At 44.8% G+C, this 21,883-nt stretch overlaps 1 protein-coding gene across 3 annotated transcripts in view; it reads right to left on the bottom strand.

The window, feature by feature from the left end:
- TAOK3 (TAO kinase 3) overlaps positions 1-21,883 on the bottom strand; it is a 94,227-nt gene that overhangs the window by 5,833 nt on the left and 66,511 nt on the right. Inside the window, exons 11-18 of one of the 3 annotated variants that reach the window (XM_074159843.1) lie at positions 20,734-20,974; positions 19,923-19,956; positions 19,412-19,427; positions 17,896-17,934; positions 10,755-10,892; positions 2,238-2,474; positions 1,345-1,473; positions 516-719 (exon numbers count right to left, since the gene is read on the bottom strand). In XM_074159843.1, coding sequence (XP_074015944.1) covers positions 516-719; positions 1,345-1,473; positions 2,238-2,474; positions 10,755-10,892; positions 17,896-17,934; positions 19,412-19,427; positions 19,923-19,956; positions 20,734-20,974 — 1,038 coding nt within the window. Of the gene's footprint in view, positions 1-515; positions 720-1,344; positions 1,474-2,237; positions 2,475-10,754; positions 10,925-17,895; positions 17,935-19,411; positions 19,428-19,922; positions 19,957-20,733; positions 20,975-21,883 lie in introns of all 3 variants that reach the window. The other 2 variants (XM_074159845.1, XM_074159844.1) reach the window with 2 other exon arrangements.

The following is a 21,883-nucleotide window of genomic DNA, read 5'->3' as shown; positions in this document are numbered from 1 at the left end:
ATCTGGAGACCACCAGAATGCAGACACAAGAGAGGACTGAGGTTTTTTTTGTATTTCTTACATTTATAACATTTCATTCTGCAACCTTAATATTGTTCTTTTAAGGTTAATTACACACATTTCATCCTCACGTGATGCCCTCTCAGCCATGCCCCGGCTGTCCCACAGGTGGCCCTGGCACTCAACATGGCACAAACTACCCTGTGCTCTGAAAGGAGCCCAACAGGACCCCCCAAAATCTAATGCCCGGGGGCTCAGACGAAGCATCTGACTGGGAATGGGTGGCCCACGTGACGTTTCTGTCTGTGAGTCAACGATGCCGCCCCTCCTCAATTAATAAAAGCAGCCACATCCATGGGGAAAACTATTCCCCAAAATACATTTCCTATATTTTTCTCGGTTCTGTTTAGCAACAGGAAACGTGAAGATGTAATGCCACCCCATTTAACTGTTTTACAGACACGAAGCTTGAACCTTAAGGAACTGCTTGGGAAAGGACATGAAGGGTGCCGTACCTCCCGAATGTTCTGCTGCTCCATCTCGTGCTTCTTGATCATCGTTTTTCTCTTGAAGAAACGGCAGTTTTTGTCGTAGTAGAGTCTCTGCTGGCTGAGAAGATGGGCCTCCTCTTCAGCCTGTGTGTGCTGCAGGTTCTCTTTATGTTTGGATATCCTTTCTTGCTTCTCTTTCTTGGGTGTGCTGTGGTCCTCATTCATTTCCTGCGCGCACACAGGGGCAAAGCAAGACTTCCCTTAGCATCACAGCGACACGGGACCTGGAGGACCTTCAGTCACTTGCTACCCTCTGCCATTCAGTTCAAGAAAGGACACCAAAGTCCTCACCAAAATTCTCTCACCTCTACCATTCTTAGCAGCAAATGATTTTGTGATGCAGTAGGGACACTATACTTCAGTCACACAATTTGGGATAGATAAGCTATATGCTACGTTACTACTTTTTCTGATTCATATAAGTGATCACAGGGCTTTTAGTCAAGTGACATCTAAATGCCTGCCCTGATGACTTAAAGCTTTAGCCAAAAAAAAACACACCCACAACAAAAGGAAAAAGGGGAAAAAGAATTCTTTATGAAGCCCCATTTTCCCTCATCCCCCTTGGTTTCAAAGATTCTGCTCTACAGCACATCTCGAAGGCACCCTCAGAGATTATTCTAGAAATGCTGCCTGATGCTCCCAGTTCCTCAAAGTTTACTGAGAATCTAAATCTGCTTCCAAGCTTGACAGTGTCCCTTAAACCCCTGGGCTGGCCCAGGTTTATCAAAACCAAAAGTCTAGTTCCTGTTCATTCCACACCCCTTCAGCCCTGAAAATGATGGTTTCTTGCCTCTTTAATCTTTTCCTTGCAAAGCTTGTATTGTTTCTTCTGACTTTCTAAAAAGGTCGCCAGGTCTTTCTTTTGCTGAGCCAAAATCTGTTGCTGGAATTTCTTTTCATCTGCTGCAGCTGCCTTTGCCTGCAAGGCACAGAGAGATAAAACAAACACCGAAGGATGAGGGAGCAGGTACTGAATCCAGCACAAATCAGCCTTCTGTTGCGCCGGTTTTGGTCTGTCATTCTCCCATCACCATGTTAGACAAAGCCATGAGTGTTCAGTCACATGAAAGCTGCTTGTTCGAAACCCCCATGATGCCCACAATACATTTAAGAGCTTCCTCGTGCTCCTTCCCTCTCCACCAAAACCACCCCAGAGGGTAAAATCCCACCAGTTTACCGTATGGATTAGCATGTTGGTTTTTGAACAGACTGAGTACCAGCTTTGACACTGCCCCAGTTGCGAGGAAGAAACCCCCCCTTTAAGGTCTCCACAGAGTTTGTCCACCTCTTTGAGCCGGCTGTCAGTAGCGACTACTGGTTGATGCCAATGGATGGCCCATCATATCATAGGATCATGGAATGGTTTGTGTTGGAAGGGACCTTACAGATCACTGAGTCCCACCCCCTGCCCTGAGCAGGGACACTGTCTACTAGACCAGGTTGCTCCAAGCCCCATCCAGCCTGGCCTTGGACACCTCCAGGGATGGGGCAGCCACAGCTGGGCAACCTTGACTTGTAGCTGGGAAGCTCTTTCACAAGACTGACCAAGGCAGTTCCAGAGAGTAACCACACAGTGCACGTAAGAACATGGGGTTTCAGCACCACTTCCACAGCTTTCTCTTAGAGATCTGGGACACACCTCTCCCTCTGATCATCTTGTACAAAGCCCATGACTCTACTCACCTCTTTCTCCATCACAGCCACTTGCTTCTTGGCCAGCTTCTCCAGCTCAATGGACGAGTTGTTGGCATGCGTCTCCACCTCCTTCTGCAGCTTGAGGCGGTGCTCGTCCATCTCGGCCTTCAACTTGTTTTCCAGGGCGATCAGCTGCTTCTGGTGCTGGCGCCGCATCCGCTTATATCCTGACATCTGTTCCCGCAACTCGTTCTCCTGCTCATGCTCATGGATCTGTCTTGTAACCTGATGTCAAAGAAAGGGGAAGAAGCGCTAAATGATCTTCTTCACGGACAACCTGCCTCCATATTAGCTGCTTACCTGTAACGCAGGCCCCGCCTTGCTGTACTCTTCGAAATCAACTTTCGGGGAATGCTGTTCCAGGTTTCAGAGTGGGCTATTACTTAATATCACAAATCAGGCCATAAGATTTCTCTCTCCCGTTTTTCCGCCCCATCTTTAATGAGAATTTTATGTGTGTTTTCAGTGACGCAGCAGAAAAATGTCACGTTACAAATAAAGGAAACAGCAGGTTACTTCTGGAAACAAAGGCAGCTGCTGGAACAACCTTCTTCACACACAGGACTTAAATTGTGAGGGTGACGTGGACTTACAAGATGGCATCCATTTTAGAACCCCCCCCACCCATCCATCCTTTCCTTCCTCCCCAAGTCACCACAGTTCCAGTTCAGTCCCTTAATACATATATCTTCTGCAACGAGTAGCCTCCTTCAAAATTTCTTATTAAAATTCCAGAGGATGGCAGCCCGAACTCATTCCCTACTGGAACAGAAAGTTTTCTAACAAGGGAACGCTGTTCTGGAACTGTGTGCTCTTAACAAAATTCATCAGATGGTCTAAGCTGATTTTAAACCCTGCTCAGCTGAAACAAACCCACAAGTTCTACATTCATTTCCATGCCTAAGTGCATCCATGCGAAAGGAAGAAAAAACTCCTCCAGTAAGGTGTGCCAAAAATTTTCAGAAGAAAATGCAAATGGTAAAGCTTCCATTTCAAAGGAAAGAAGTGTCCAAGACTGATATTTTTAGTTTTTAATATAGCCCCAGGAAGGTCACATATAAAGTTCTGCTGATATTTTATGATAGACCTGGGCACCAAAAGCTGGAGCCCTTAATACATGTGTGGAGCTGCAGGCCCTGATTCTGTACCAGGAGACCTCTCCCTTTCACACTTAACAAGGATGAAGTGAAGAGCTTAAGGATGAGGCAAAGAGCTCAGCCCTTTGAAGGTGACCATTGAAGCTTTATGAACCTACAGTCCTTCCTGCAGCCTGCAAGAGCCCAGCCTTCCTGATGAATTTCTCCATGGAAGTCAAGAGAAAGAACTGGCACCCACTGGCATTTGAAGGCTATTTTTCAGAGATCTTCAAAGCAAGTTCAGATGTAGGACAGGATGCACCTACAGACCCGAGGAGGCTCAAGAGATGTAGGACGGGATGCACCTACAGACCCGAGGAGGCTCAAGAGATGTAGGACGGGATGCACCTACAGACCCGAGGAGGCTCAAGAGATGTAGGACGGGATGCACCTACAGACCCGAGGAGGCTCAGGTTCAACAGAAGAGCAGCTGCTTTACCAAGCAGCAAACCAAGCCCACTTGCTGGCAGCCCTGTGCTTCAGGACTAGTAGCTGACAGGAAACAGTGATGGAGTCAGAGCTCCAAAATCAACAAGTTTAACACCACCGCTGATGTGTCAGCCAAGGTAGACAGCACGCTGCCACCTGCCTCAGCTCAAATGACTACCAACAATCAGGAGGGGTGTGAAGAGGAGGTTAGGAAGAGCCTTCCAAAGCCTTCACCTTCAAACAGATGAGCAGCAATTTACAGTAAATAGTTACCAACCAAGAAAATTAGAGCCAGAGTTCGGGAATAGAAACAAGACATGAAAGGATGAAGTTCCTGAAATGCACAGTCACTGCTGTCCCCCCATCCCTTCCAAAGACAACCCCATAGAGAAAACAAAGTATATAATTGCAAAGAAAACAAAGAACTAGTCTGACTATGGTGCTGGAAGTGATGATGGTGGTAGTGAACTCAAACATCAACTATGAAGCAAGTGGTGATGCATAAATCGCATCCTCCTGGCACAAGGAATTTTGGGATGTTATTTTGAAGTGGAATAGATTGAATATATACTTAGGCCTCAGCAACTGGTGTAATACAGCAGTCTTCAAATGCTGGAGAGTAGGTAAGGAAACAGACCCAAGCCAGGTGCCAGGATCACGTGAGATTGTAGAAATGACCCCAAACATGGTATTAGCCCTGTGTATTGCTGTAGTTAAAAAAGCTTTGGTTTTGTTAAGCGTAACAACAGCAGCTATATTTTCCAGAAGTTGGTAAGCATTTGTAGGAATTTGTGTATTTCAGTCAAGTTAAGCAAGAATAAGATGTCTGACAGAAGCTTCCAAGGTAATGAGAGTTTCTCTGAGAAGGCATCCAAGTTAATTATGAGAGACAGATGTCAGGTAAGACAGGCAAAACCCCAACTTTTCACATATGCCATTTACTACGTTTAATGACATACGACTTGCAGAGACCAGGCTTGGTCGGGGACACGTGGAGACACAGTAACTGCCTCGCAGCAGTACGAGATCTTCCTGGAGGTGCTATTTTTGAGGCCCGGACTTTTTTGGGAACAGTGGGATGTTCCACACGGCACACCCTGTTCCAAGAAGTTGGCAGAACAAAGCAAACAGCAAGAACATATGAAAAAAATTGATCTAGGAGTCCACTTGCAACTTTTCCAGTCTCCCCTTTGGTCTAATCTCCAATGAGATTTAGAACATCCACTTGTTATTTACAGCGAGAATCACTAAACCTTTATCCTTATTTTTTGCTGCTCCTGTGCACCCTATTTCCAGTTCCGCTCAGCTTGTCTCCATCAGGACAAGAATTCCATCTTTGAAAGGTTTCACATTTGGTCTGGGATATTTATCCCCAACAATAGGATGAAATTACTTAATTACAACACTAGCTAATAAAGTCTTCCAGTCACAGCAGAAGATAAGACATTAAAAAGTCAGAGGAAAACAAACACATTCCTCAATTCCTCATTTCATTCCTCAAGGCGAGAGAAGGGTAGACTTGGTGGACATTCTGTGGATTTAATGTCTGCATGCTTATGCTAAAAGGCTTAATTTATCACCATACTCTCTAATTCAGACCAACACTCTTTAGAACCCCGTCTTCGAAGACAAGGTCTCCAAATGGTGATCTCAGAATGGATGAAATTGGAAGAAGTTAACATTAGTTCCTGAATACGACCAGTTCCGTACCAGAGAAGTGCTTCAGACCAAGCACGTCAACACATCAATGAACAAAGGATTATGGCTTTAAAAATGAAGCCCCTCATGAATGAACAACTTGAGCGACCATTTTTTAAAAGAGAATTTGGGGAAGTTCCAGTAATCACCTTTCTGGTGTTCTCAGACAAAGGCACTTGGAACTTCACAAAGTGTTTCACAAACATAATCCCATAGATTATGATGGGGAAAAAAAGATGATGACTGAATTGGTCATTGCAAAATTTGCTCTCCGCATAACCAGAAAATGTCAAGATCCTTTAAAGCAGAAACCTGCCATTTCCTGAAGCTCTATCTGCAGCAGGCAATAATCAATCAGGTCACCAGCAGAACCCAAAAACCTGCATAAAACAGGACAGCTTTTATTAAGGTGAGACATTTTCTCAGTTTCTTATCTCTCTGCATCTTTGGCAGACAGAACTGAGAAGAGATGCTTTTTCCAACCTACTCCCACAGGCAGTTCACTCGCCATAAAAATCCAAACTTTCTCTCTTTCACCCCTTCAAGATTTTTTGCTTTACGTAAGGAAGTTGGGCTCACAACTTCTCCTCCAAACCAGCAGCTCTTTCGAGTTCCCTCTTCTACAATGTTTAACCCAGATAGCGAACATGGGGACAGTTATTCTCACCTCTCGATAACCAAACAAAATACTGAGCTGCCCTTTGCTGGGCGAGGCAGAGAACTGAGCAGGAGAAGAACTTTGAGATGAGAAAGAACAAGTTCAGGATTTTCAGAGCAAAGATCTATGAAGGCAGCAGCCAGATGGGTCCATTAGAAGAACCTCAACCACACAGAATAAAACGTCATTGCTTCAGCAGAAGAGGGTGCAGGAGAAGAGCCGTCGCATAACCGTCCCTGGTTTTGGAGTCACACTGTCCTGGTGTCATTTTAATGGCCACATCCAGACAAGGCTGCTCGCACAGACCCAGACATTTGGCTTTGCAGACCCAGGATGAGATCACACAATTCTTTTGCTGGCATTTGGATTTCAAAGAGAATGCCAACGCCTTCGATTGAGCTCACACTGTCTGATCTTTCTATGAAATTTTAACTACTAGATCATTTCATTTGAAAACTGTAAAAGTAGCTATCAAGGAAATGCACCAGGCGGGGGGGAGTTAAGGGGTCAGGCATGAAAGACATCCAGAAACACACACCGATGTATTTCTGCACATATTTAAAACACACCTTTCACTTGAAAATGTTGACAGGTGTAGTCTTACTAACGCACAGAACCTCTACCCTTCTTGTTAAACACAGCTTTCTGAGGCTGTGCCTGAGTCTTTCAAGGCTCAGATTTCTTGTTGTAACTTTTAATTTATGGGCCGCTGATAGTCAGCAAAATAATATGGAGATGTAGTAGGTACCTGATCTCCATTTCAGATAGTACCTTTCACTGCAACAGCAGAAATACGCAGGGTATTTTCCACTACTGTTGCAAGGGAGTAATGGTTACTATAGCCACAAGAGTGTCATGCAAAAAAGAAGAGGGGGGTGGTGGGGTGCTCTACACAATGACCAAAGAGAAAAGCAGTGCAGAAAGAGTGACTATTAAAATTGTTGCTTGAATTATGACCAAAGGCAAGCTCCTTCAGCTTTCTTAACCACATTTGCTCATTTTTTTTTCCCAGTAGTTTTTTTAAACCTGAGTAATATCAAAGCGTCACTGAAAGACTAGAGAGTTATATTCCAACCTGTTTCTTTGTGGGTAGCTCATTTCACTACTTTATCTGGGAGTCTGCCCAGTTTCCTTCTCATTCATGGGGTGCTTTTGCAGAGCAACAGGGCAGAGGAATCCCACTTAAAACCACTGGGACATCTGGAGGGTAGAGCTGTCTAATGCAGTTCTCCTGCCTGTAGCCCCTACACTCACTGACTTATGCTTGGTTTTGGAAAGAGATCCAACTTCCAGGTTGAGAGCATCCTTTTGGAAATGTCAGTCTTCCCTCCACCTGCAATATCCTGATCTAAGGGTGAATAACAAAGACCTGAGGGCCCGAGACCCTGGTCTCCACCATCAGGAACAGCTGTGAAGCAACATGCACACCCCCCGGGGCCCCAGACTCAGTGCTGTTCCTCTCTAACGCTGCCCTCCTCTCATGTTGGGGGGTGGTGTTCAGCAAATCCCACAAGGAGAAGTTTTTACACCCAAATATCATCCCGTATTATTGAATTTAGGGTCAGAATTCCCTTTTTCTGATGCTCTGCAATATAGGCCACCTGATGCTCTTAACTGCATAACCTTTCTGTGCCCCGTTGCTGAGAAACCAGCTGATGGCCAGCAGCAGCAGCAAGGTAAGGAACCATCAAAGCACATTGGTTTGCTTAGTTTTTAACACTTTGGGAATCTCAAGCACCCATTCACACAGGATTCATTTTTTTAAGATACCACTGAAAGAGTAAAGTAACACAGAGAGATGAATGAAGTCTGAATTTCTGGTTTCCCGCTACAAATTTCGGATACATTTAGGTCATTGTCCCCATATCAGCTACATGGCTGGCCTTGCCCTCTGCACAGGTATTTCAGCAGGAGAGAAGGGGGCAGAGAAGTTTTCCCTTGGCCAGCAGAGCAGCAGCAGCATTCAGTGCCACTGCCCACTGACATCATCCAGCCACCGAGCGGTGATCAAATGCACGGTGACAAAAAGAAGTGTGCCGACAGCTACGCTGGCGCTTCAAACCCAGGCACATTCACTGGCATTCTTTACGTGCTGTGCCATAGGTTTCAAGTCAGCCTTTTTTCTTATAGATTGCCATTTTGGAACCTGAAGAGGTGGAAATGAAAGATTATTAACAGGAAAGCCCATCACAAGGTGAATGAACTGAAATGAAGCAAAATATTTCTGTTTGTAAACACAGGGAAACTTTTCCCCCCAGCAGATCCCCAGAACCTAAGTACCAGTATCACCTCCCGTAGTACCAAGGTGGTGCTTTGGGAACTTCCCTCTATACTGGGAGGGGGATTTGTGTGCATATGATGGGGACAGCAAAGCTTTTCCATGGCACATGCTACCATGTGCTTTTCCAAAGGTCTGCTGGCCAGTGAGCTAACCGGTAGGACTTCCTTCTCCCCCCAAAAGAACACTGTGCTGTCCATGTATTGCTCACCCTAAACCCTCCCAGCAGGAGCCCAGGCATGCTTCATATCAGAGCATGTTCCACAGAAAAACAAAAAAAAAGAAAGTTCTCCAAAAAGCCTACCACCTTCCTCATCCCGTCTTAATTTTATCTTTATCATCATTTGGTCACTGAAGCAGAGAGATTCAGCAGATCCAAGTGACTAAGGAATTAAGGTAGACACAGTCCCAGCCCCACAGGAGGCTGCCATGGGATTTAGGAGTGACCTTGGAACATTGGCTGTCTTCCTCAGAGCTTAGAGGTCTGGGAATACCTCACAGTCCATACCAACAACTTTCATCAGCTCCTAAGCTGGTCTTGCCATGCAATACCTTCAAAGCCACCCAAGTAGCCCAGGGATGACATATTGAAGGAAGACAGGAGTTATGGACTCTGCTGCTGAAGGCAGGACAGAAGGTGCAACAGCTTTCCAGAGGGAGTAAGAGAATACGAATATATTCAACATGCATATCTATTTATCAATCAAATTGTAAATACGTCTGAAGTATGATACGTGAGCCATTCATCATTTCTTCCCTCCAGCCAACCTAACTGGATCCTACTTTCATTTGCTCAGGTCAGGCAATAGTGTTGGCACTATACTGGGTGCATGCACACACACACGAAAAATTCACAAGGCAGAGGGTCTCCAGGAGACCAGAGATGCTGCCTGTGTCAGGTGTGCTGCACAAAGTCCTCTAATGAGCACATTTCTAGGTCACTCTTTAAATTGGGGGGGAGGATGGAGGGAAAGGGGAGCAGGGGACACTGGCCTGGGGAGCACTCACGGTACAGTACCCAGAAATACACCTGGCAAAAGATGGAACTGGGATGCTCCCCTCAAATCTCAGCCCATGAAGCATCTGGATAAAAGTCTGAATGCCACAGCATCATTTCAGATTTTAACAGCAGCAACCACCACACAGAGAAATTGTGGCTACTGGCACCGCTGCTGCTTTTTCCCCTCCACTCACAACCTTTAGCTGTGGTCACACACACACACACACTCCGTCTTGTGCATATAGAAACGGGAAGCGACTGGGAGGATCAAGAAATGGTGGTACAGCAGGAAAAAACCCACCGCTCGGGCAGGGTGAAGCCAGAAGGGGAGGGCTCGCTGGTGTAATTTCGGGGTTGGTCTAGGATGATGTCATAGCACTGAGCAAGTGCCGCGGCCAAATGCTGGGCACTTCCTAACGCTCCCCGTCCATCTGACCTCTAATACCAGCGGGCTGAAATATTTCAGATTGCATTTATTTTAGCTTTAAAAGACCATTTTTCTCCACTCCTTTCCCTCAAAGCCGCGGCTACCGCCCGCAGCCCGTGCGGATGGGAGGTGGGGGAGGCGGCACAACAACTAACTCTTCCGGCACACACCCCTTTCCCTACTACAAAGGCATCCTCAGCAATCACATTTGCAATAGTACAAATCTTGATGGATTCATCCCATCCCCCTCCTCTTTGTAAGCCCATAGCCTGCCGTAAGCCCTCTCTCTCCCTTATCGCAACCCAGCCATCCTGCCGAGGGATCAAGCTGAAAAATGCAGTCACGGTACAGCTGCTTGAAATAAATGAATGAATGAAAAAAAATAAAAAAAAAAAACCCACAACACAAACCCAAACCAGACAAGCAGCTCAGCCAGGGAAGCAGCAGTCTTATTGTTTCAAACCCCATCTGCATCCCCATAGCATTTAAACATATTTCACACGAGCACACAGACACACTTTATGCACATGCAAATAAATATATTAACAAAAGAGATCGGCAGGAAAAGGGGGAGGGGGAGGTAGGATTTGAGATTATATTAACTTCATCCAGGAGAGTGGCTGGATACATATACTAGGAGTACATACTGGAAACATACACAGAAATTAAATACATTCTGCACATTTTACATCTCACACACAGAGCTAAAATCCCTTTCAGTGCAATATCTGGTTGCTATGCCAACACACACACATACACACAAAAGAATAAATCAATTAGGAGAAGGGGGGGGGGGGAAGGAATAAAAATAAGATAAATAAGGGTGCCCCCTGTGCGGAGGACGAGGGGAGCGGGAGGTGGGGTGGGGTGGCTGCTTACCAAAGATGCTGATTTGATTGTGGCAAAGCGCTCTCGGTTCCGGTAGTGGAGGGCCTGATTCTGCACTGACTGGGTAGGCCGCACCTCAGGCCTGCGATCCCTGTGGCCCACCTCATCCCTTATAAATACATGATCCTGCAGAAACGGATAAAAACAAGGAGAAAGTCCGGCTGTGCTCTCCCGGCGGCGGCTGCCTGTCTCTCAGCCCGCTGTCTGCACCAGCGCCGCTGTAGGAGAGGCATAGTTCAGCTGGCTCTAGCCCCGGCAGCTCCCACCGTACAAAATGAATAAGCAACACATTGCAGGCTGGGGTTCGGCGGCGCGTCAGCTGATCGCCAGCAGGATGCCTGCTCCAGCCCTGCCCGGCTGCTGGTTCAGGGATTTTTTTGGGTTTTTTTTAATTTTTTTTTTTATTTTTTAATTTTTTTTTTTTTTTTAAGCCTCCGGTATTACATATGTGCCAAAAAAAAAAAAACCAACAACAACAAAACCACAAACAACAACAAAAGGGAGGGGGGGAAAAAAAAAAAGCAGGCTCAAAGCGTAAAGCGACGTGGAGCGATCAGACTCCTCGGAAAGGTCAGGTTCAACCACTGCAACCCAGCAATCCCGTCGGAAACGTGATTTCCATCTCTAGCAAAGAAGGTGCTCTTCCCTTTTAACACCAGAGCAACATCGTGCCTCATTCCCTTGGCCGAGCGGTTGGTCCCCGGTGGGGTTCCTTTGTCTCCCCTTCGCTATCTGCTGTGGAGGACCAGCATCCCGGCTAAACCCATGGCAGGCTGGGGAGGACCAGGAAAGCCTCCCTCACCGCTCAGGGATCCTGCTTTCCAGTCATGATCCTGCACAGTTCTAGCACTTTCTCTCCACAGCCCACAAAGGATTATTATTTTTTTTTTTTCCCCCCTTTTAAAGCAACAGCTCACAGGTTTTAGCACAAATGGTTCCCGGTGCAACCTCCTTATTGCATCCGCAAAACGGCACAGGCAAGTTTTCCGAGGGAGGAAAGCTCTTGTTGGGAGTATAGAGGAGAGACCCTCGACAGAAAGACCGGCGAAAAACACCCTCACAATCTTGTTAATTGAAATGGTGACTGCACCCTTCAGGAGGGAGCAACCTTTGGGCATCGGGCACTCCCAGGCAGCCAGCCCAGCGGTGGTGGGCTCCTTGGGGCAGCAGCCATGGTAGCCAGCGCTGGTACATCTGCCATGCTGCCATCTACCACAGCTTCGTGCCTCTCGTCCTCAAGTCCCAGCTCCTAAAAAACTCAAAGGAAAACTGAGATTCATCCTAAATTAAACCAAGTTTCCCCACTGTCAGGGGTGCAAAATAAAGGCTGAAAGTCCCTATGTCAAAAGGCAAATAGAAGATGCCAACCCTTGCAGAGAACAGCTGCTGCTGTGCATGAGGTGTCTGCAGGTGAGCAGAGGTGGCTTCGCCACCCTGCCATGCCAGAGCAAACAACAGTAAGGTCAGAAAGCCCTATGGTGAGAAACCAGCTGATACGGAGCAGGGTCTCCACAATGACACCGTTGTCGTCCTGATGCTCCTTTCCCTCTCTGCAGGCACTTAGTTCCCTCTCTGCTGCCCTCAGTTTCCAGCTGCTCCTACTCTGGACCCACACACATTCATAGAATCATAGTGGTTTGGGTTGGAAGGGACCTTAAAGACCATGCAAGTCCACCCCCTTGCCCTGGGCAGGGACACCTCCCACCACACCAGGTTGCATAAAGCCCCCTCCAACCTGGCTTTGAAACCCTCCAGGGATGGGGCAGCCACAGCTTCTCTGGGCAACCTGGGCCAGTGCCTCACCACCCTCAGAGTGAAAAATTTCTTCCTAACATCTAATCTAAATCTCCCCTCTTTCAGTTTAAAACCATCACCCCTTGTTCAATATGATTCTGTAAATTATTTCAAGCAAAAGCCAAACAGGTACAGAAATGCTGATATAAAAAAGCTGAACAACACGTTGATTTAAAGTCCTTTAAACCCAGTATCTTTTCTCATAGTCTTCATTTTGAGCACTTACACTCCACACTCACCTTCCACTTGCCTTTGCAAGAGAGAGAACACAACCACCAAGACCATCGCAGAACCAAGCCTGCACCGGCCCCTCCGTTCCCACCCGAGGGAGACAGAACAAGCTCAAACAGTTAAAAAGGACAGTTCTCCATAGAAGAACAGAGTGTAATAAAAAGCTGTGGTTTCATTTCATCCTTATACCGGACTTTTAGTAGCGCTGCCTTACCAGGGGAAGGCAGCAGTGCTCCAGAAAGGCAATTACCGGCAATTGGGCTGATCTTAGGTTTTCAGCTTGTGCACGTTCATAGGACAGGCAGGGCTCTCAGACCCCTACGCTTCCCTGAGGAGGGTACATCTCTAAGCTCTAGAACAGTCATACCGAGAAAAAATAATCTTGATTAAACATTTGAAGTTTAACAGCATCACTCAGTTTAATTGGACTCGTGGCTTCACTGGGAGAGTGAGCATCAATCCCAGGTTTTCCATCGCTTTGCAGCACTCTCGCCTATCACGTAGGTGTAAGAAGGACTCTGTGAAATACAATTGGGCTACCCCAGAGAGCCCAAAGCAGAGGGGCTGGCTACTAACATCACCTTTTAGTCTGATATGGCCACTGATACATTCTGGAACGTTCTGGCACAAGAGCACCCCAGCCAGGCAAGGGGCAGCCGTAGAAGCGATGCTGAGCTTGGCCTCTGGCTCTCCAAGAAGCGGCTCTGCAGAGATAAACCCAGCTCTTTGGGGCTTGTGCAAACACAGCCCCAGGTGAAGGCGCCGCTATGAACCAAGCTGGGGTGAGGGGGAGGGAGTCAGCACCTGCAAAAGGGATCTCCTTCTTTACAGGCTGAAACTGCAGCACCTCATATACTAAATAAGCTGATTAAGGGTCCCACAGTAGAGATCTAGACAAGACTTACCCATCTGAACCACGGAGGACCAAAGAGAAAACAGAACTACGCGGTAGCTACTATTCCTCTACTGCAGCTATAGAATTAAGGTGGGAGCAGGCCAAATATTACCCATGGTCATAGAGCAGCACACATCAACATACAAGGTCCCTAAGAGTATCCTAGTCCCTGCACCATCTTCCCTCTCTCCATTACATTAGTATGCCAGGGTGAATGCGAATATTAAAACTAGAGAAGCAGGAAATCACTGGGAAAAAAAAAACAAAACAAAACCAAAAAAACAACTTTTAAAGCAGGCATTCAGATTTTACAGAGTGCTCCCAAACACCACCTAAAATGACAAGTTGAAATCATAATTACTTCTTATATGGGAAAATTAATCTGCGGGTTACTTTCTGTTATCTAAGAGGTGGATTCTTAGAGGGCAGAATGTCATCCCGGTCTTGCTTTATGGGACTTCTAGTTACTTCAGTGCACATAAGAAGCTCACAGCAGAGTCTAATTGCCCTTCAGGAATGTGAATTAACTGCATTCTCCATTTCAAATTGAGCTGGGCAAGGAATGGGAAAATTCCTTTGCAACTGAGCGAGCAGAAGGACCAGTTTCAAGATTTGGTGGTTGTCCTTGGCACCCCTTAATCTGGGATCCGAGACTTCTGCGGCAGGCAGGCAACCACCATGAACTCCCAAAACAAGCCCACACGACCTTGATAGGCAAAATATTTTTCAGAAAAGCTGGAATGCCACCAGAAATATCATCACTTGACATGAAGAATTACCAAATCTAGCAAGTTACACCACCACAGAGACTGCCAGTAAACACAGACCTGTGAGAAGAAATAAACCTATGAGTAGCCCCATATCTCCACCAACCTTCCTCGGACAACGTGACTGATAGCTTCTACAACAGATATCTACCTACACATCCAGAAAAGAGATTTCTGCTCTTTTTATTTCATTTTCTTCTGCCAAAAGCTTGCCAAGAGACACTGCCATCGTATCTCCTTTCAGATGTTGGCACAAACCAGGAGATTTTGTTTCAAACTTTTAGCTCTAGATTTGGGGAAAATAAAGATGCAAAACCTGGCACCTCAGCTCACGTTATTCAGTAGAGTAAAATCTCATCGAAAGCACCCCAGAAACTCATCAACTTTGGGTCAGGGTATCTGTCAGCCCTAAATCTGCACTTCACATTGGTTTGTTTTTAAAGTAATGCAAGTTCTGCATATATTTCACTTTCCATCTTTTTTTTTTTTTTTTTTGCTGTGTTTATCAGGTTTTTCTCTGTGTTTATCACAATATTTGCCTTATGAATACAATTTTGGACATGCTCAGATCACAACTGCCATTAAACCATTAAAATTCTTCTATCTAGGGTCAACAATCTAGAATCTTCAACTTCCTACTGAGGAAATAATTTGTTCTTCTGACTGTATTATCAGCTACGTTAGTTTTCAGGCTGATCACACCAAATGGGGGTATTTGTTGGGTACTGGCGTACAACAAATGGGCTGAGTGCTGGCTTTGAAATTGCTGATCATATTTGCCAGGATGAAAACTCTCAGCCATATCTACAGTATTATCTGATCAGAGTGCTGGTGGAGCTTCCAGTTACTTAAAGTGATGCTAAAGAGAAAGTCTCTCAAAAATAATGAAAAAGAAAACCCCCAAAGGCAGGACTCCTCCATATATTACAGATTAATAAGTAACCTAAGTTCTGGAACAGGTCACCCAGAGAAGTTGTGGCTGCCCCATCCCTGGAGGGGTTCAAGGCCAGGTTGGATGGGGCTTTGAGCAACCTGGTCTGGTGGGAGGTGTCCCTGCCCAGGGCAGGGGGTGGGACTGGGTGATCTTTAAGGTCCCTTCCAACTCTAACCATTCTATGATTCTATGAAAAACAAACCCATAAAAATTGTTCTTGGGAAATTTAATCTCTGGATAAATAGAAATACAGAGAAGAAGTCAGAACATTTGTTCAGACACAAATTGATTCCAGGTGGGTATCTGACTGGCCACACCTAATGGTGTATTGTCTGAGCATCTTTCAACGCTCATGGGTTTCTGCTCAAGCCAATGAGTCTTGTCCAAGGTCACCCAACCTGAATTTTGCTCTCTAGAGTCCCACACCAGTTCTACCGTGCACTGTCTTTTCATTCTCCTCACTGAAATAAAAGGCTTTACCATCCCCTGCCTCCAATACTTCAGGAGTATCTCCTGAGTACCTTCACCACTAAGAGCAACACTAACAGCAAGTTGCTAACCGTATTTTCATCTTATGTTCAAGATATTCCAACTGGAGTCCTTCCTAATAACACTTAATAATTACACTCAGAAATTTTTTTTGTTGTTTTTAGAGAAATATGTAGCTTGTTCCAAGAAATGCCAGGGGAACAACACCCACAAACACACTGCTGCAACAAAGCTTCCTAGGCGAAGAAAATACCTGCTCAGAAGACAATTGGAACAAGCAAAGAGAAAACAATTCAGTAGGTAGACAGGAGTTGATGTTTTTCCCTACAGAATTTTTTCAAATCAAATCTTTATCCTACAGAAAAAAAAAAATCAATGAAAATTTTGCCTCAGATTTTAATCACATCAAAACTGGCTGGACCGATCTATAAATTGCATTTAATTTTTACATTTTTTCAGTATATAACATTGTCATATAGCTGAAACAACCCTTGCACTGACAAAACAAACAAGTGCAAAGAATTAAGAAAATACAGAGAAAGGAGTCCCATCATCTTCAGCAGCTGATTCAGAAACGAACACTCACCCCAACTGCAAACTCTGACCACACTGGACCAGCCTAAAGCCAAAACGTCCAAACTTTGGCCTCAAAAGGAACATTCACTTGCACAACACATTTTGGTTATGCCCACCAAATAAAAACCTTCACAAACACTGTTTACACAAAAGGCCTGTCAGTATCCTGGACAAATAGGAAAGGCAATTCCTGACCCATAGTAAGGACTTCAATGGAATTGCAGCAAATACCTTCTTTCTAAGAATTTAAAAAGGGAGGAGAACAACAGTGTGCCATCGTTCATTTTAATACATTGCACTAAATGCCTCCATAATCTACAGAGAGGTTTAAGAAAAAAAGTCTTTCAAAAAAAGGCTTCGTGCCACCAACCTGCTTGACACGATGCCAGAAGTTACACCCCGGGTCATCACCGCCGGCATATGTCAGCCAAAACTCAGTAACTCATTACCTAAATATCCTTTACATCTCATAAATGCACCAGCTTTTCCAAGTATGAATCATAAATCTTGATATATAGGAAAAGACCCTCAGCTGGAACTCACGTAGGGCCGTGCCAGGGCACTCTCCATGCCCGGAATTCAGCAAGAATCCTGCGTATCAATCAGGGCAGTGACAGGTGACGTGTACAGGTTAATTTAACGGATTTGGGAAGTCACTCAAGTTGCAAGTTATTACAGAGGTAATGTTTTAATTACAGGCATTGGGCAAGAATTTATAATGATCGGCTATGAACATCCTCTTTTCAGCCTTTTGTTAAAAACCAGATTTTAATCAGATTTCCCTGACATTTTTATTGCCCAATTTTCATCATTGAAAGTACGGATGATTTTAAGGTTGAAGTAAGTAGCAGCAACAACAACTCTGTATTGCAGTTGAACAAAAACACCACCATACTGGCTTTTTGGTTAGATTAAAACAGAATAACCTTTTTTACTATTCTAAAGTTTTATGGAAATAAAATGAATACGCCAAGTGGTAGGATTTAGAACGCTCCCATGCGGGAGCGTTCTAAATCCTACCACTTGGCGTATTCATTCAGGACAACAAAGAAAACATTTCTGGGAAGCCACCTCTACACACTGACAACACCCCAGCAGCTGAACAAAGCAGATGACAAGCTACCTATGATGCATCAACTGGTGCCTATATTCTTAGGGAGCCAAAATTCTTCATCCTCATTTTAAGACGAATTAACAGATGTTTATCTGCTTTTAAAACTGGGGTCAGATGTTTTTGAAGCACAATGTATTCGGAGTTTAACTCCCTGCCCCATTTTGTGGGTTTTCACCTGTGCAGCTGAAAACCAAATTTGCTCCCAACAGGAGATGGATGTGAGAATGTGTATCCGTAGGCAAGAGGATTCTTGGATGGAGAAGAACTGTCTCCAAAAGCGAGACGTTAGAAAATCTCTTACCACTCTGGTAACCAATCTGTTCACCAATCTGAAACCTGCAAAGGGGCAAGGAAAAGTTCTTGCAGGACAGCTCGTCCAAGCCGGACATAAGAATTTCCTATAAAGAACTTGCTGGTGATTAAGGCATCCTCCTGCGGAAACTGTCTTTGATCCTAGGGACGGACTGGGATCCCAGGAAGGGATCCTGCCCAAGTATCAGGCTTTACTGTAATTTGTTCCCTCCCAGGAGTTTAGGACACCGCTATGAACTAAGTTATATAAAAAGCTACACATTCAATTAGGGCTTATTATTATTTTCTTCCTGTCCAGTGATTTTTTTTTTTCCCCCATTCTACAAGTTTTACTCCGCTGACAGGTAGGAGTCACCTTTGTTCTCAGCACAAGTTTAGAAACACAGGGCTCTATTGCAGCCCCAAAGCTTTTGTACTGTGGAAGGAGCGAGGCTGCGCCTGCTTCTCAGGAGGATTTGTTACAAATACTAAACCAAGCATCTTGGCTACCACGAGCTCGTAGGGCCAGTGGGAGTTAACTGGATCAGGATCAGCTCATTTCACTTACTCTGCGACCACAAGCACTGAAGGCTGGGAACTGTATCTCGCATGTGACCACAGACTTTTTCATCCTCCATTTGGCTATTGCACGTGACATTCTGGGGCTGTGGCTCAAAGAAATCAAAAATGCCCCCCAAACTTAAGAGCTTTGAGCCTTTGAAAATCCCAACAGTCCAGGCAATTTTGCTGTCTTGGTCACTTTACACAGTCTGGTACATCTGGAGGTTGTTAATTAACACATTTGCAGAATACCATAATTTTACACAACACTTTGATTTGACCCGTGTCAAAACAATCTCGTATGTGACCCTGTGCCCACATAATGGAGACAGCTGGCTAATTATGTTCATCAGTAGTTTCTTTTTAGCCTTTAAAGGCTGATTAAATGCAAAACAAAAGCTTAATTTAAACTTGAACCCATGTTCTTTCCATTTTGTTTGTGATTGGGCTCCAGAGTGTTACCAAACTCAGCACTCCCTACTTCTCACCTGCCAGAATAAACACAACATGCATGGATCAGCTTCAGCAGAGTTTCCAGAAACACAGTTAAAGCCAGTACACAGACAAATTGAAATTTCTTCAGAATAAGGAACTTTACCTTGAAAAACAGAGTGGGATGTATGTGTATACAAAGCTCCTGAAATGTCAGAGCAGTAACCCCAGCCTGTTGTTAACCCCTTTGTTAAAGACCAGCAGTGAAGATTTGGGGTTTGTGCTTCCAAAATTACCCTAAGACAGCGGATCTGAGTGATCTACAGGTGATTTCTTTTACAATACTTCAGTTACAAGTGTGCAAGAGACCCTGTTTTTCCAAACCAAATGACCAAGACTTGCACGTGGTGTCATGCTCATGCGTGACATTCTACTCAATCGAATGTCTTGAAGACAACAAGAGGAGTCGTCCAAGGGGACTGAATTCATAGCCTCAGAAGTGTCCCCATACTTTTCCTTTAGAAGTGCCACACAATCACTGTAAATCAAAATATTATTCTTAACCCAAGCAGAAACTCGACTTCTTTCCCAAATGCAATTTATGTCTGATGGGAGAGGCTCGCATTTTGCTTTGACCAACTGTAATGGCACTGATCAGTCAGTAACATTCTAATCAATGACTACAATTTTAATCCAACATAAATATGACTACTTCACAACATGAAATCAAAATTAATACATGTTTCCGAAGCCTCCAGAAAATAAGAAAAAACTCCAACTATAATCACCCAGAACATAAAATCAGTTGCGCTGCTCTTCATTCAGGATGGTTCCTCGGCCTGGCATTTGTACCTAACACTGTTTTTTCAGAAGGGTGAAAATAAAACCTTCTCTAAAGGTGCCATTACAGATGTATTTGAGAAAGATGTAAACTTATGCAATTTATCTGCCAGTATCTTTAAATATGCAATGCAATCTTTTTGTTGAAGAGAAAATTTCTTGAGAGCTCCCTTTTGTAAGTGCTCCAATATTCAATTACACAAACAACGGTTTTTCAGGGGGAAAAATTGCTTACAAATATTTAGTTAGAACCAGGCTTTGCTGGAATCCTACAAATGAGAAATTCATACTTTTCACGCTGCTGTAATGTTTTATCTCCTCTGGCAAAAAGCATATGTACACTTTGAAGCTCTTTGCAAATGCGATCACACAAACAACCTACATTTTACTGCCCACTAGCAAACGACACTGCTAAGGCCAAGCCAAAACTATTTTAGTAAAACAACCTTAGATTAGATGCTGACTTACAACTAGACAATTTTAACTTGGTATCTAGCACTAAGAAAACGAAAGGCAACAGATCACAACATGCAGCGAAAGAGCACAAAAGCATCGAGTGGAACTTGACTCAAAACATACCTCGTGGGAAGGGTCCAAAGCTCTGCACATTTCCACTTCTCGTGAGGGGAATCCAAGTGCAAGCAGATTTTAATTACTCGCTGTGACTGGTAAACGGTTAGCTCAGCTGCTGTGACCACCGGTCACCGTACTACCTAACACGGCACCATCATTCACAGGGAAACAAGGACATATCACAAGCAGAAATGAAGACATGCACATGCAGGGCTGGGAAGGAGGCATGCAGTAGAAGTTTGCGTGAACCTTGCCTAGACGCTGACAGCGCTACCTCTCATCAGTGGCCTCTTTTTACTTTTCAGAGGTTATCTAAATGCAGTTTAGCTTTTAAAGAAAAAAAAAAAACACAAAACACCACAGAACTTGATTCTGGCAAGCCCAGCACCAGCTCCTGCTCTTGGCAGACGGCTCAGCACAAGAGCACAGTGCACTGAGGGTTGGGCCCTACGCGGGCGAGCAACAGCAGGGACTGCAGGAAGCTACAGAGAGCACCAAAGAACATACCTTCTTATGAACAACGGAGGAAGTGGAATTAATTGTGCTCTCGTCACTATGCATCATGACCAGTTCAGGGCTGCTCTCATCCAGGACCTCCTGCATGCTGCTGACACTGCTGCTCTGGCTGCCCGTGCTCACAGACATGCTTGGGATGGAGTGGTTGCTGCCCAGACTGTCCATCTTCCTACTCAGGTTTGATCCATGCTCACTGTCCTATAAAACAAGGGGCATCAGTTACAAGTACTGCAGGAGATCTCCTGCCCAGCCTGTGCCTGCAGCGCCCAAAGGTTGTTTTAAAGGCGACTCTGCAGAGTTAAAGGTTCTTTGCTTGTTATTCTGGCAGCTACTTTTCTCAAGGCCCCTTGAATTATGAAGTGCTCCATATGGGGCAGTTAGTTTTTGCCTCTTCCCCTGCAATCTTACTACACCAGGCTTCCAGCCAATTTTTTCCACATATGAGTAAGTCTGGGCATGGCTCTTGGCTTGAATAAGAGACATCCAGGGATACTGGATGGCTGGTGGAAGGAATCTCATAATTAATAGGAGCAATCTAAGGTTGCATTAAAACAATGTTCCAAGTCAGGGTATGCTACAACACCGTGAATTGGAAAAAGATATAAGACAGTGAACCCATTTGTTTATGATTTGATAACTATCATATGGTGCTTAACAGGAGTAGAGGTTTTAACCTCCATGTCCCAGGCAGTCAGCAATTACATTTTGCCAAGCTAAAAACCCCTTTAACCTTGTGTTTTCAGCCAAGAAATTTTTCATTCACCTTTTAGCAGCTGACTCAGAAGAGCCTGCATTATTACAGTGATTAAAACTGGTGTAATCTACTTAGGCGTACGTAAATAATTATTCCTCACATAGGGCATATTTTTGATTCCACAAATCCCAGAAGTTAGCAGCCTTTTTTCTTCTTGCATACTCATACCCGCTCAGTAATCCCAGAGTATGCGCTTAATCTGGACTGATTTAGAGAACCTACGGAGTCCTTTGTAGTTAACTAGTGGCACTGACGAAGCTTGCAAGGAGTTCCTAGTGAGGACCAAGAACTCCAAATATCCTTCAGCTCCTGCTCTGAAATAACCTCGATTCACCAAAATAAATGGCTGCTGC

Source organism: Numenius arquata, chromosome 16, assembly GCF_964106895.1.
Source record: "Numenius arquata chromosome 16, bNumArq3.hap1.1, whole genome shotgun sequence".
Taxonomy (NCBI): domain Eukaryota; kingdom Metazoa; phylum Chordata; class Aves; order Charadriiformes; family Scolopacidae; genus Numenius; species Numenius arquata.
Note: the sequence above shows the minus strand (reverse complement) of the source record. Positions and strands in the feature narration are given on the sequence as shown.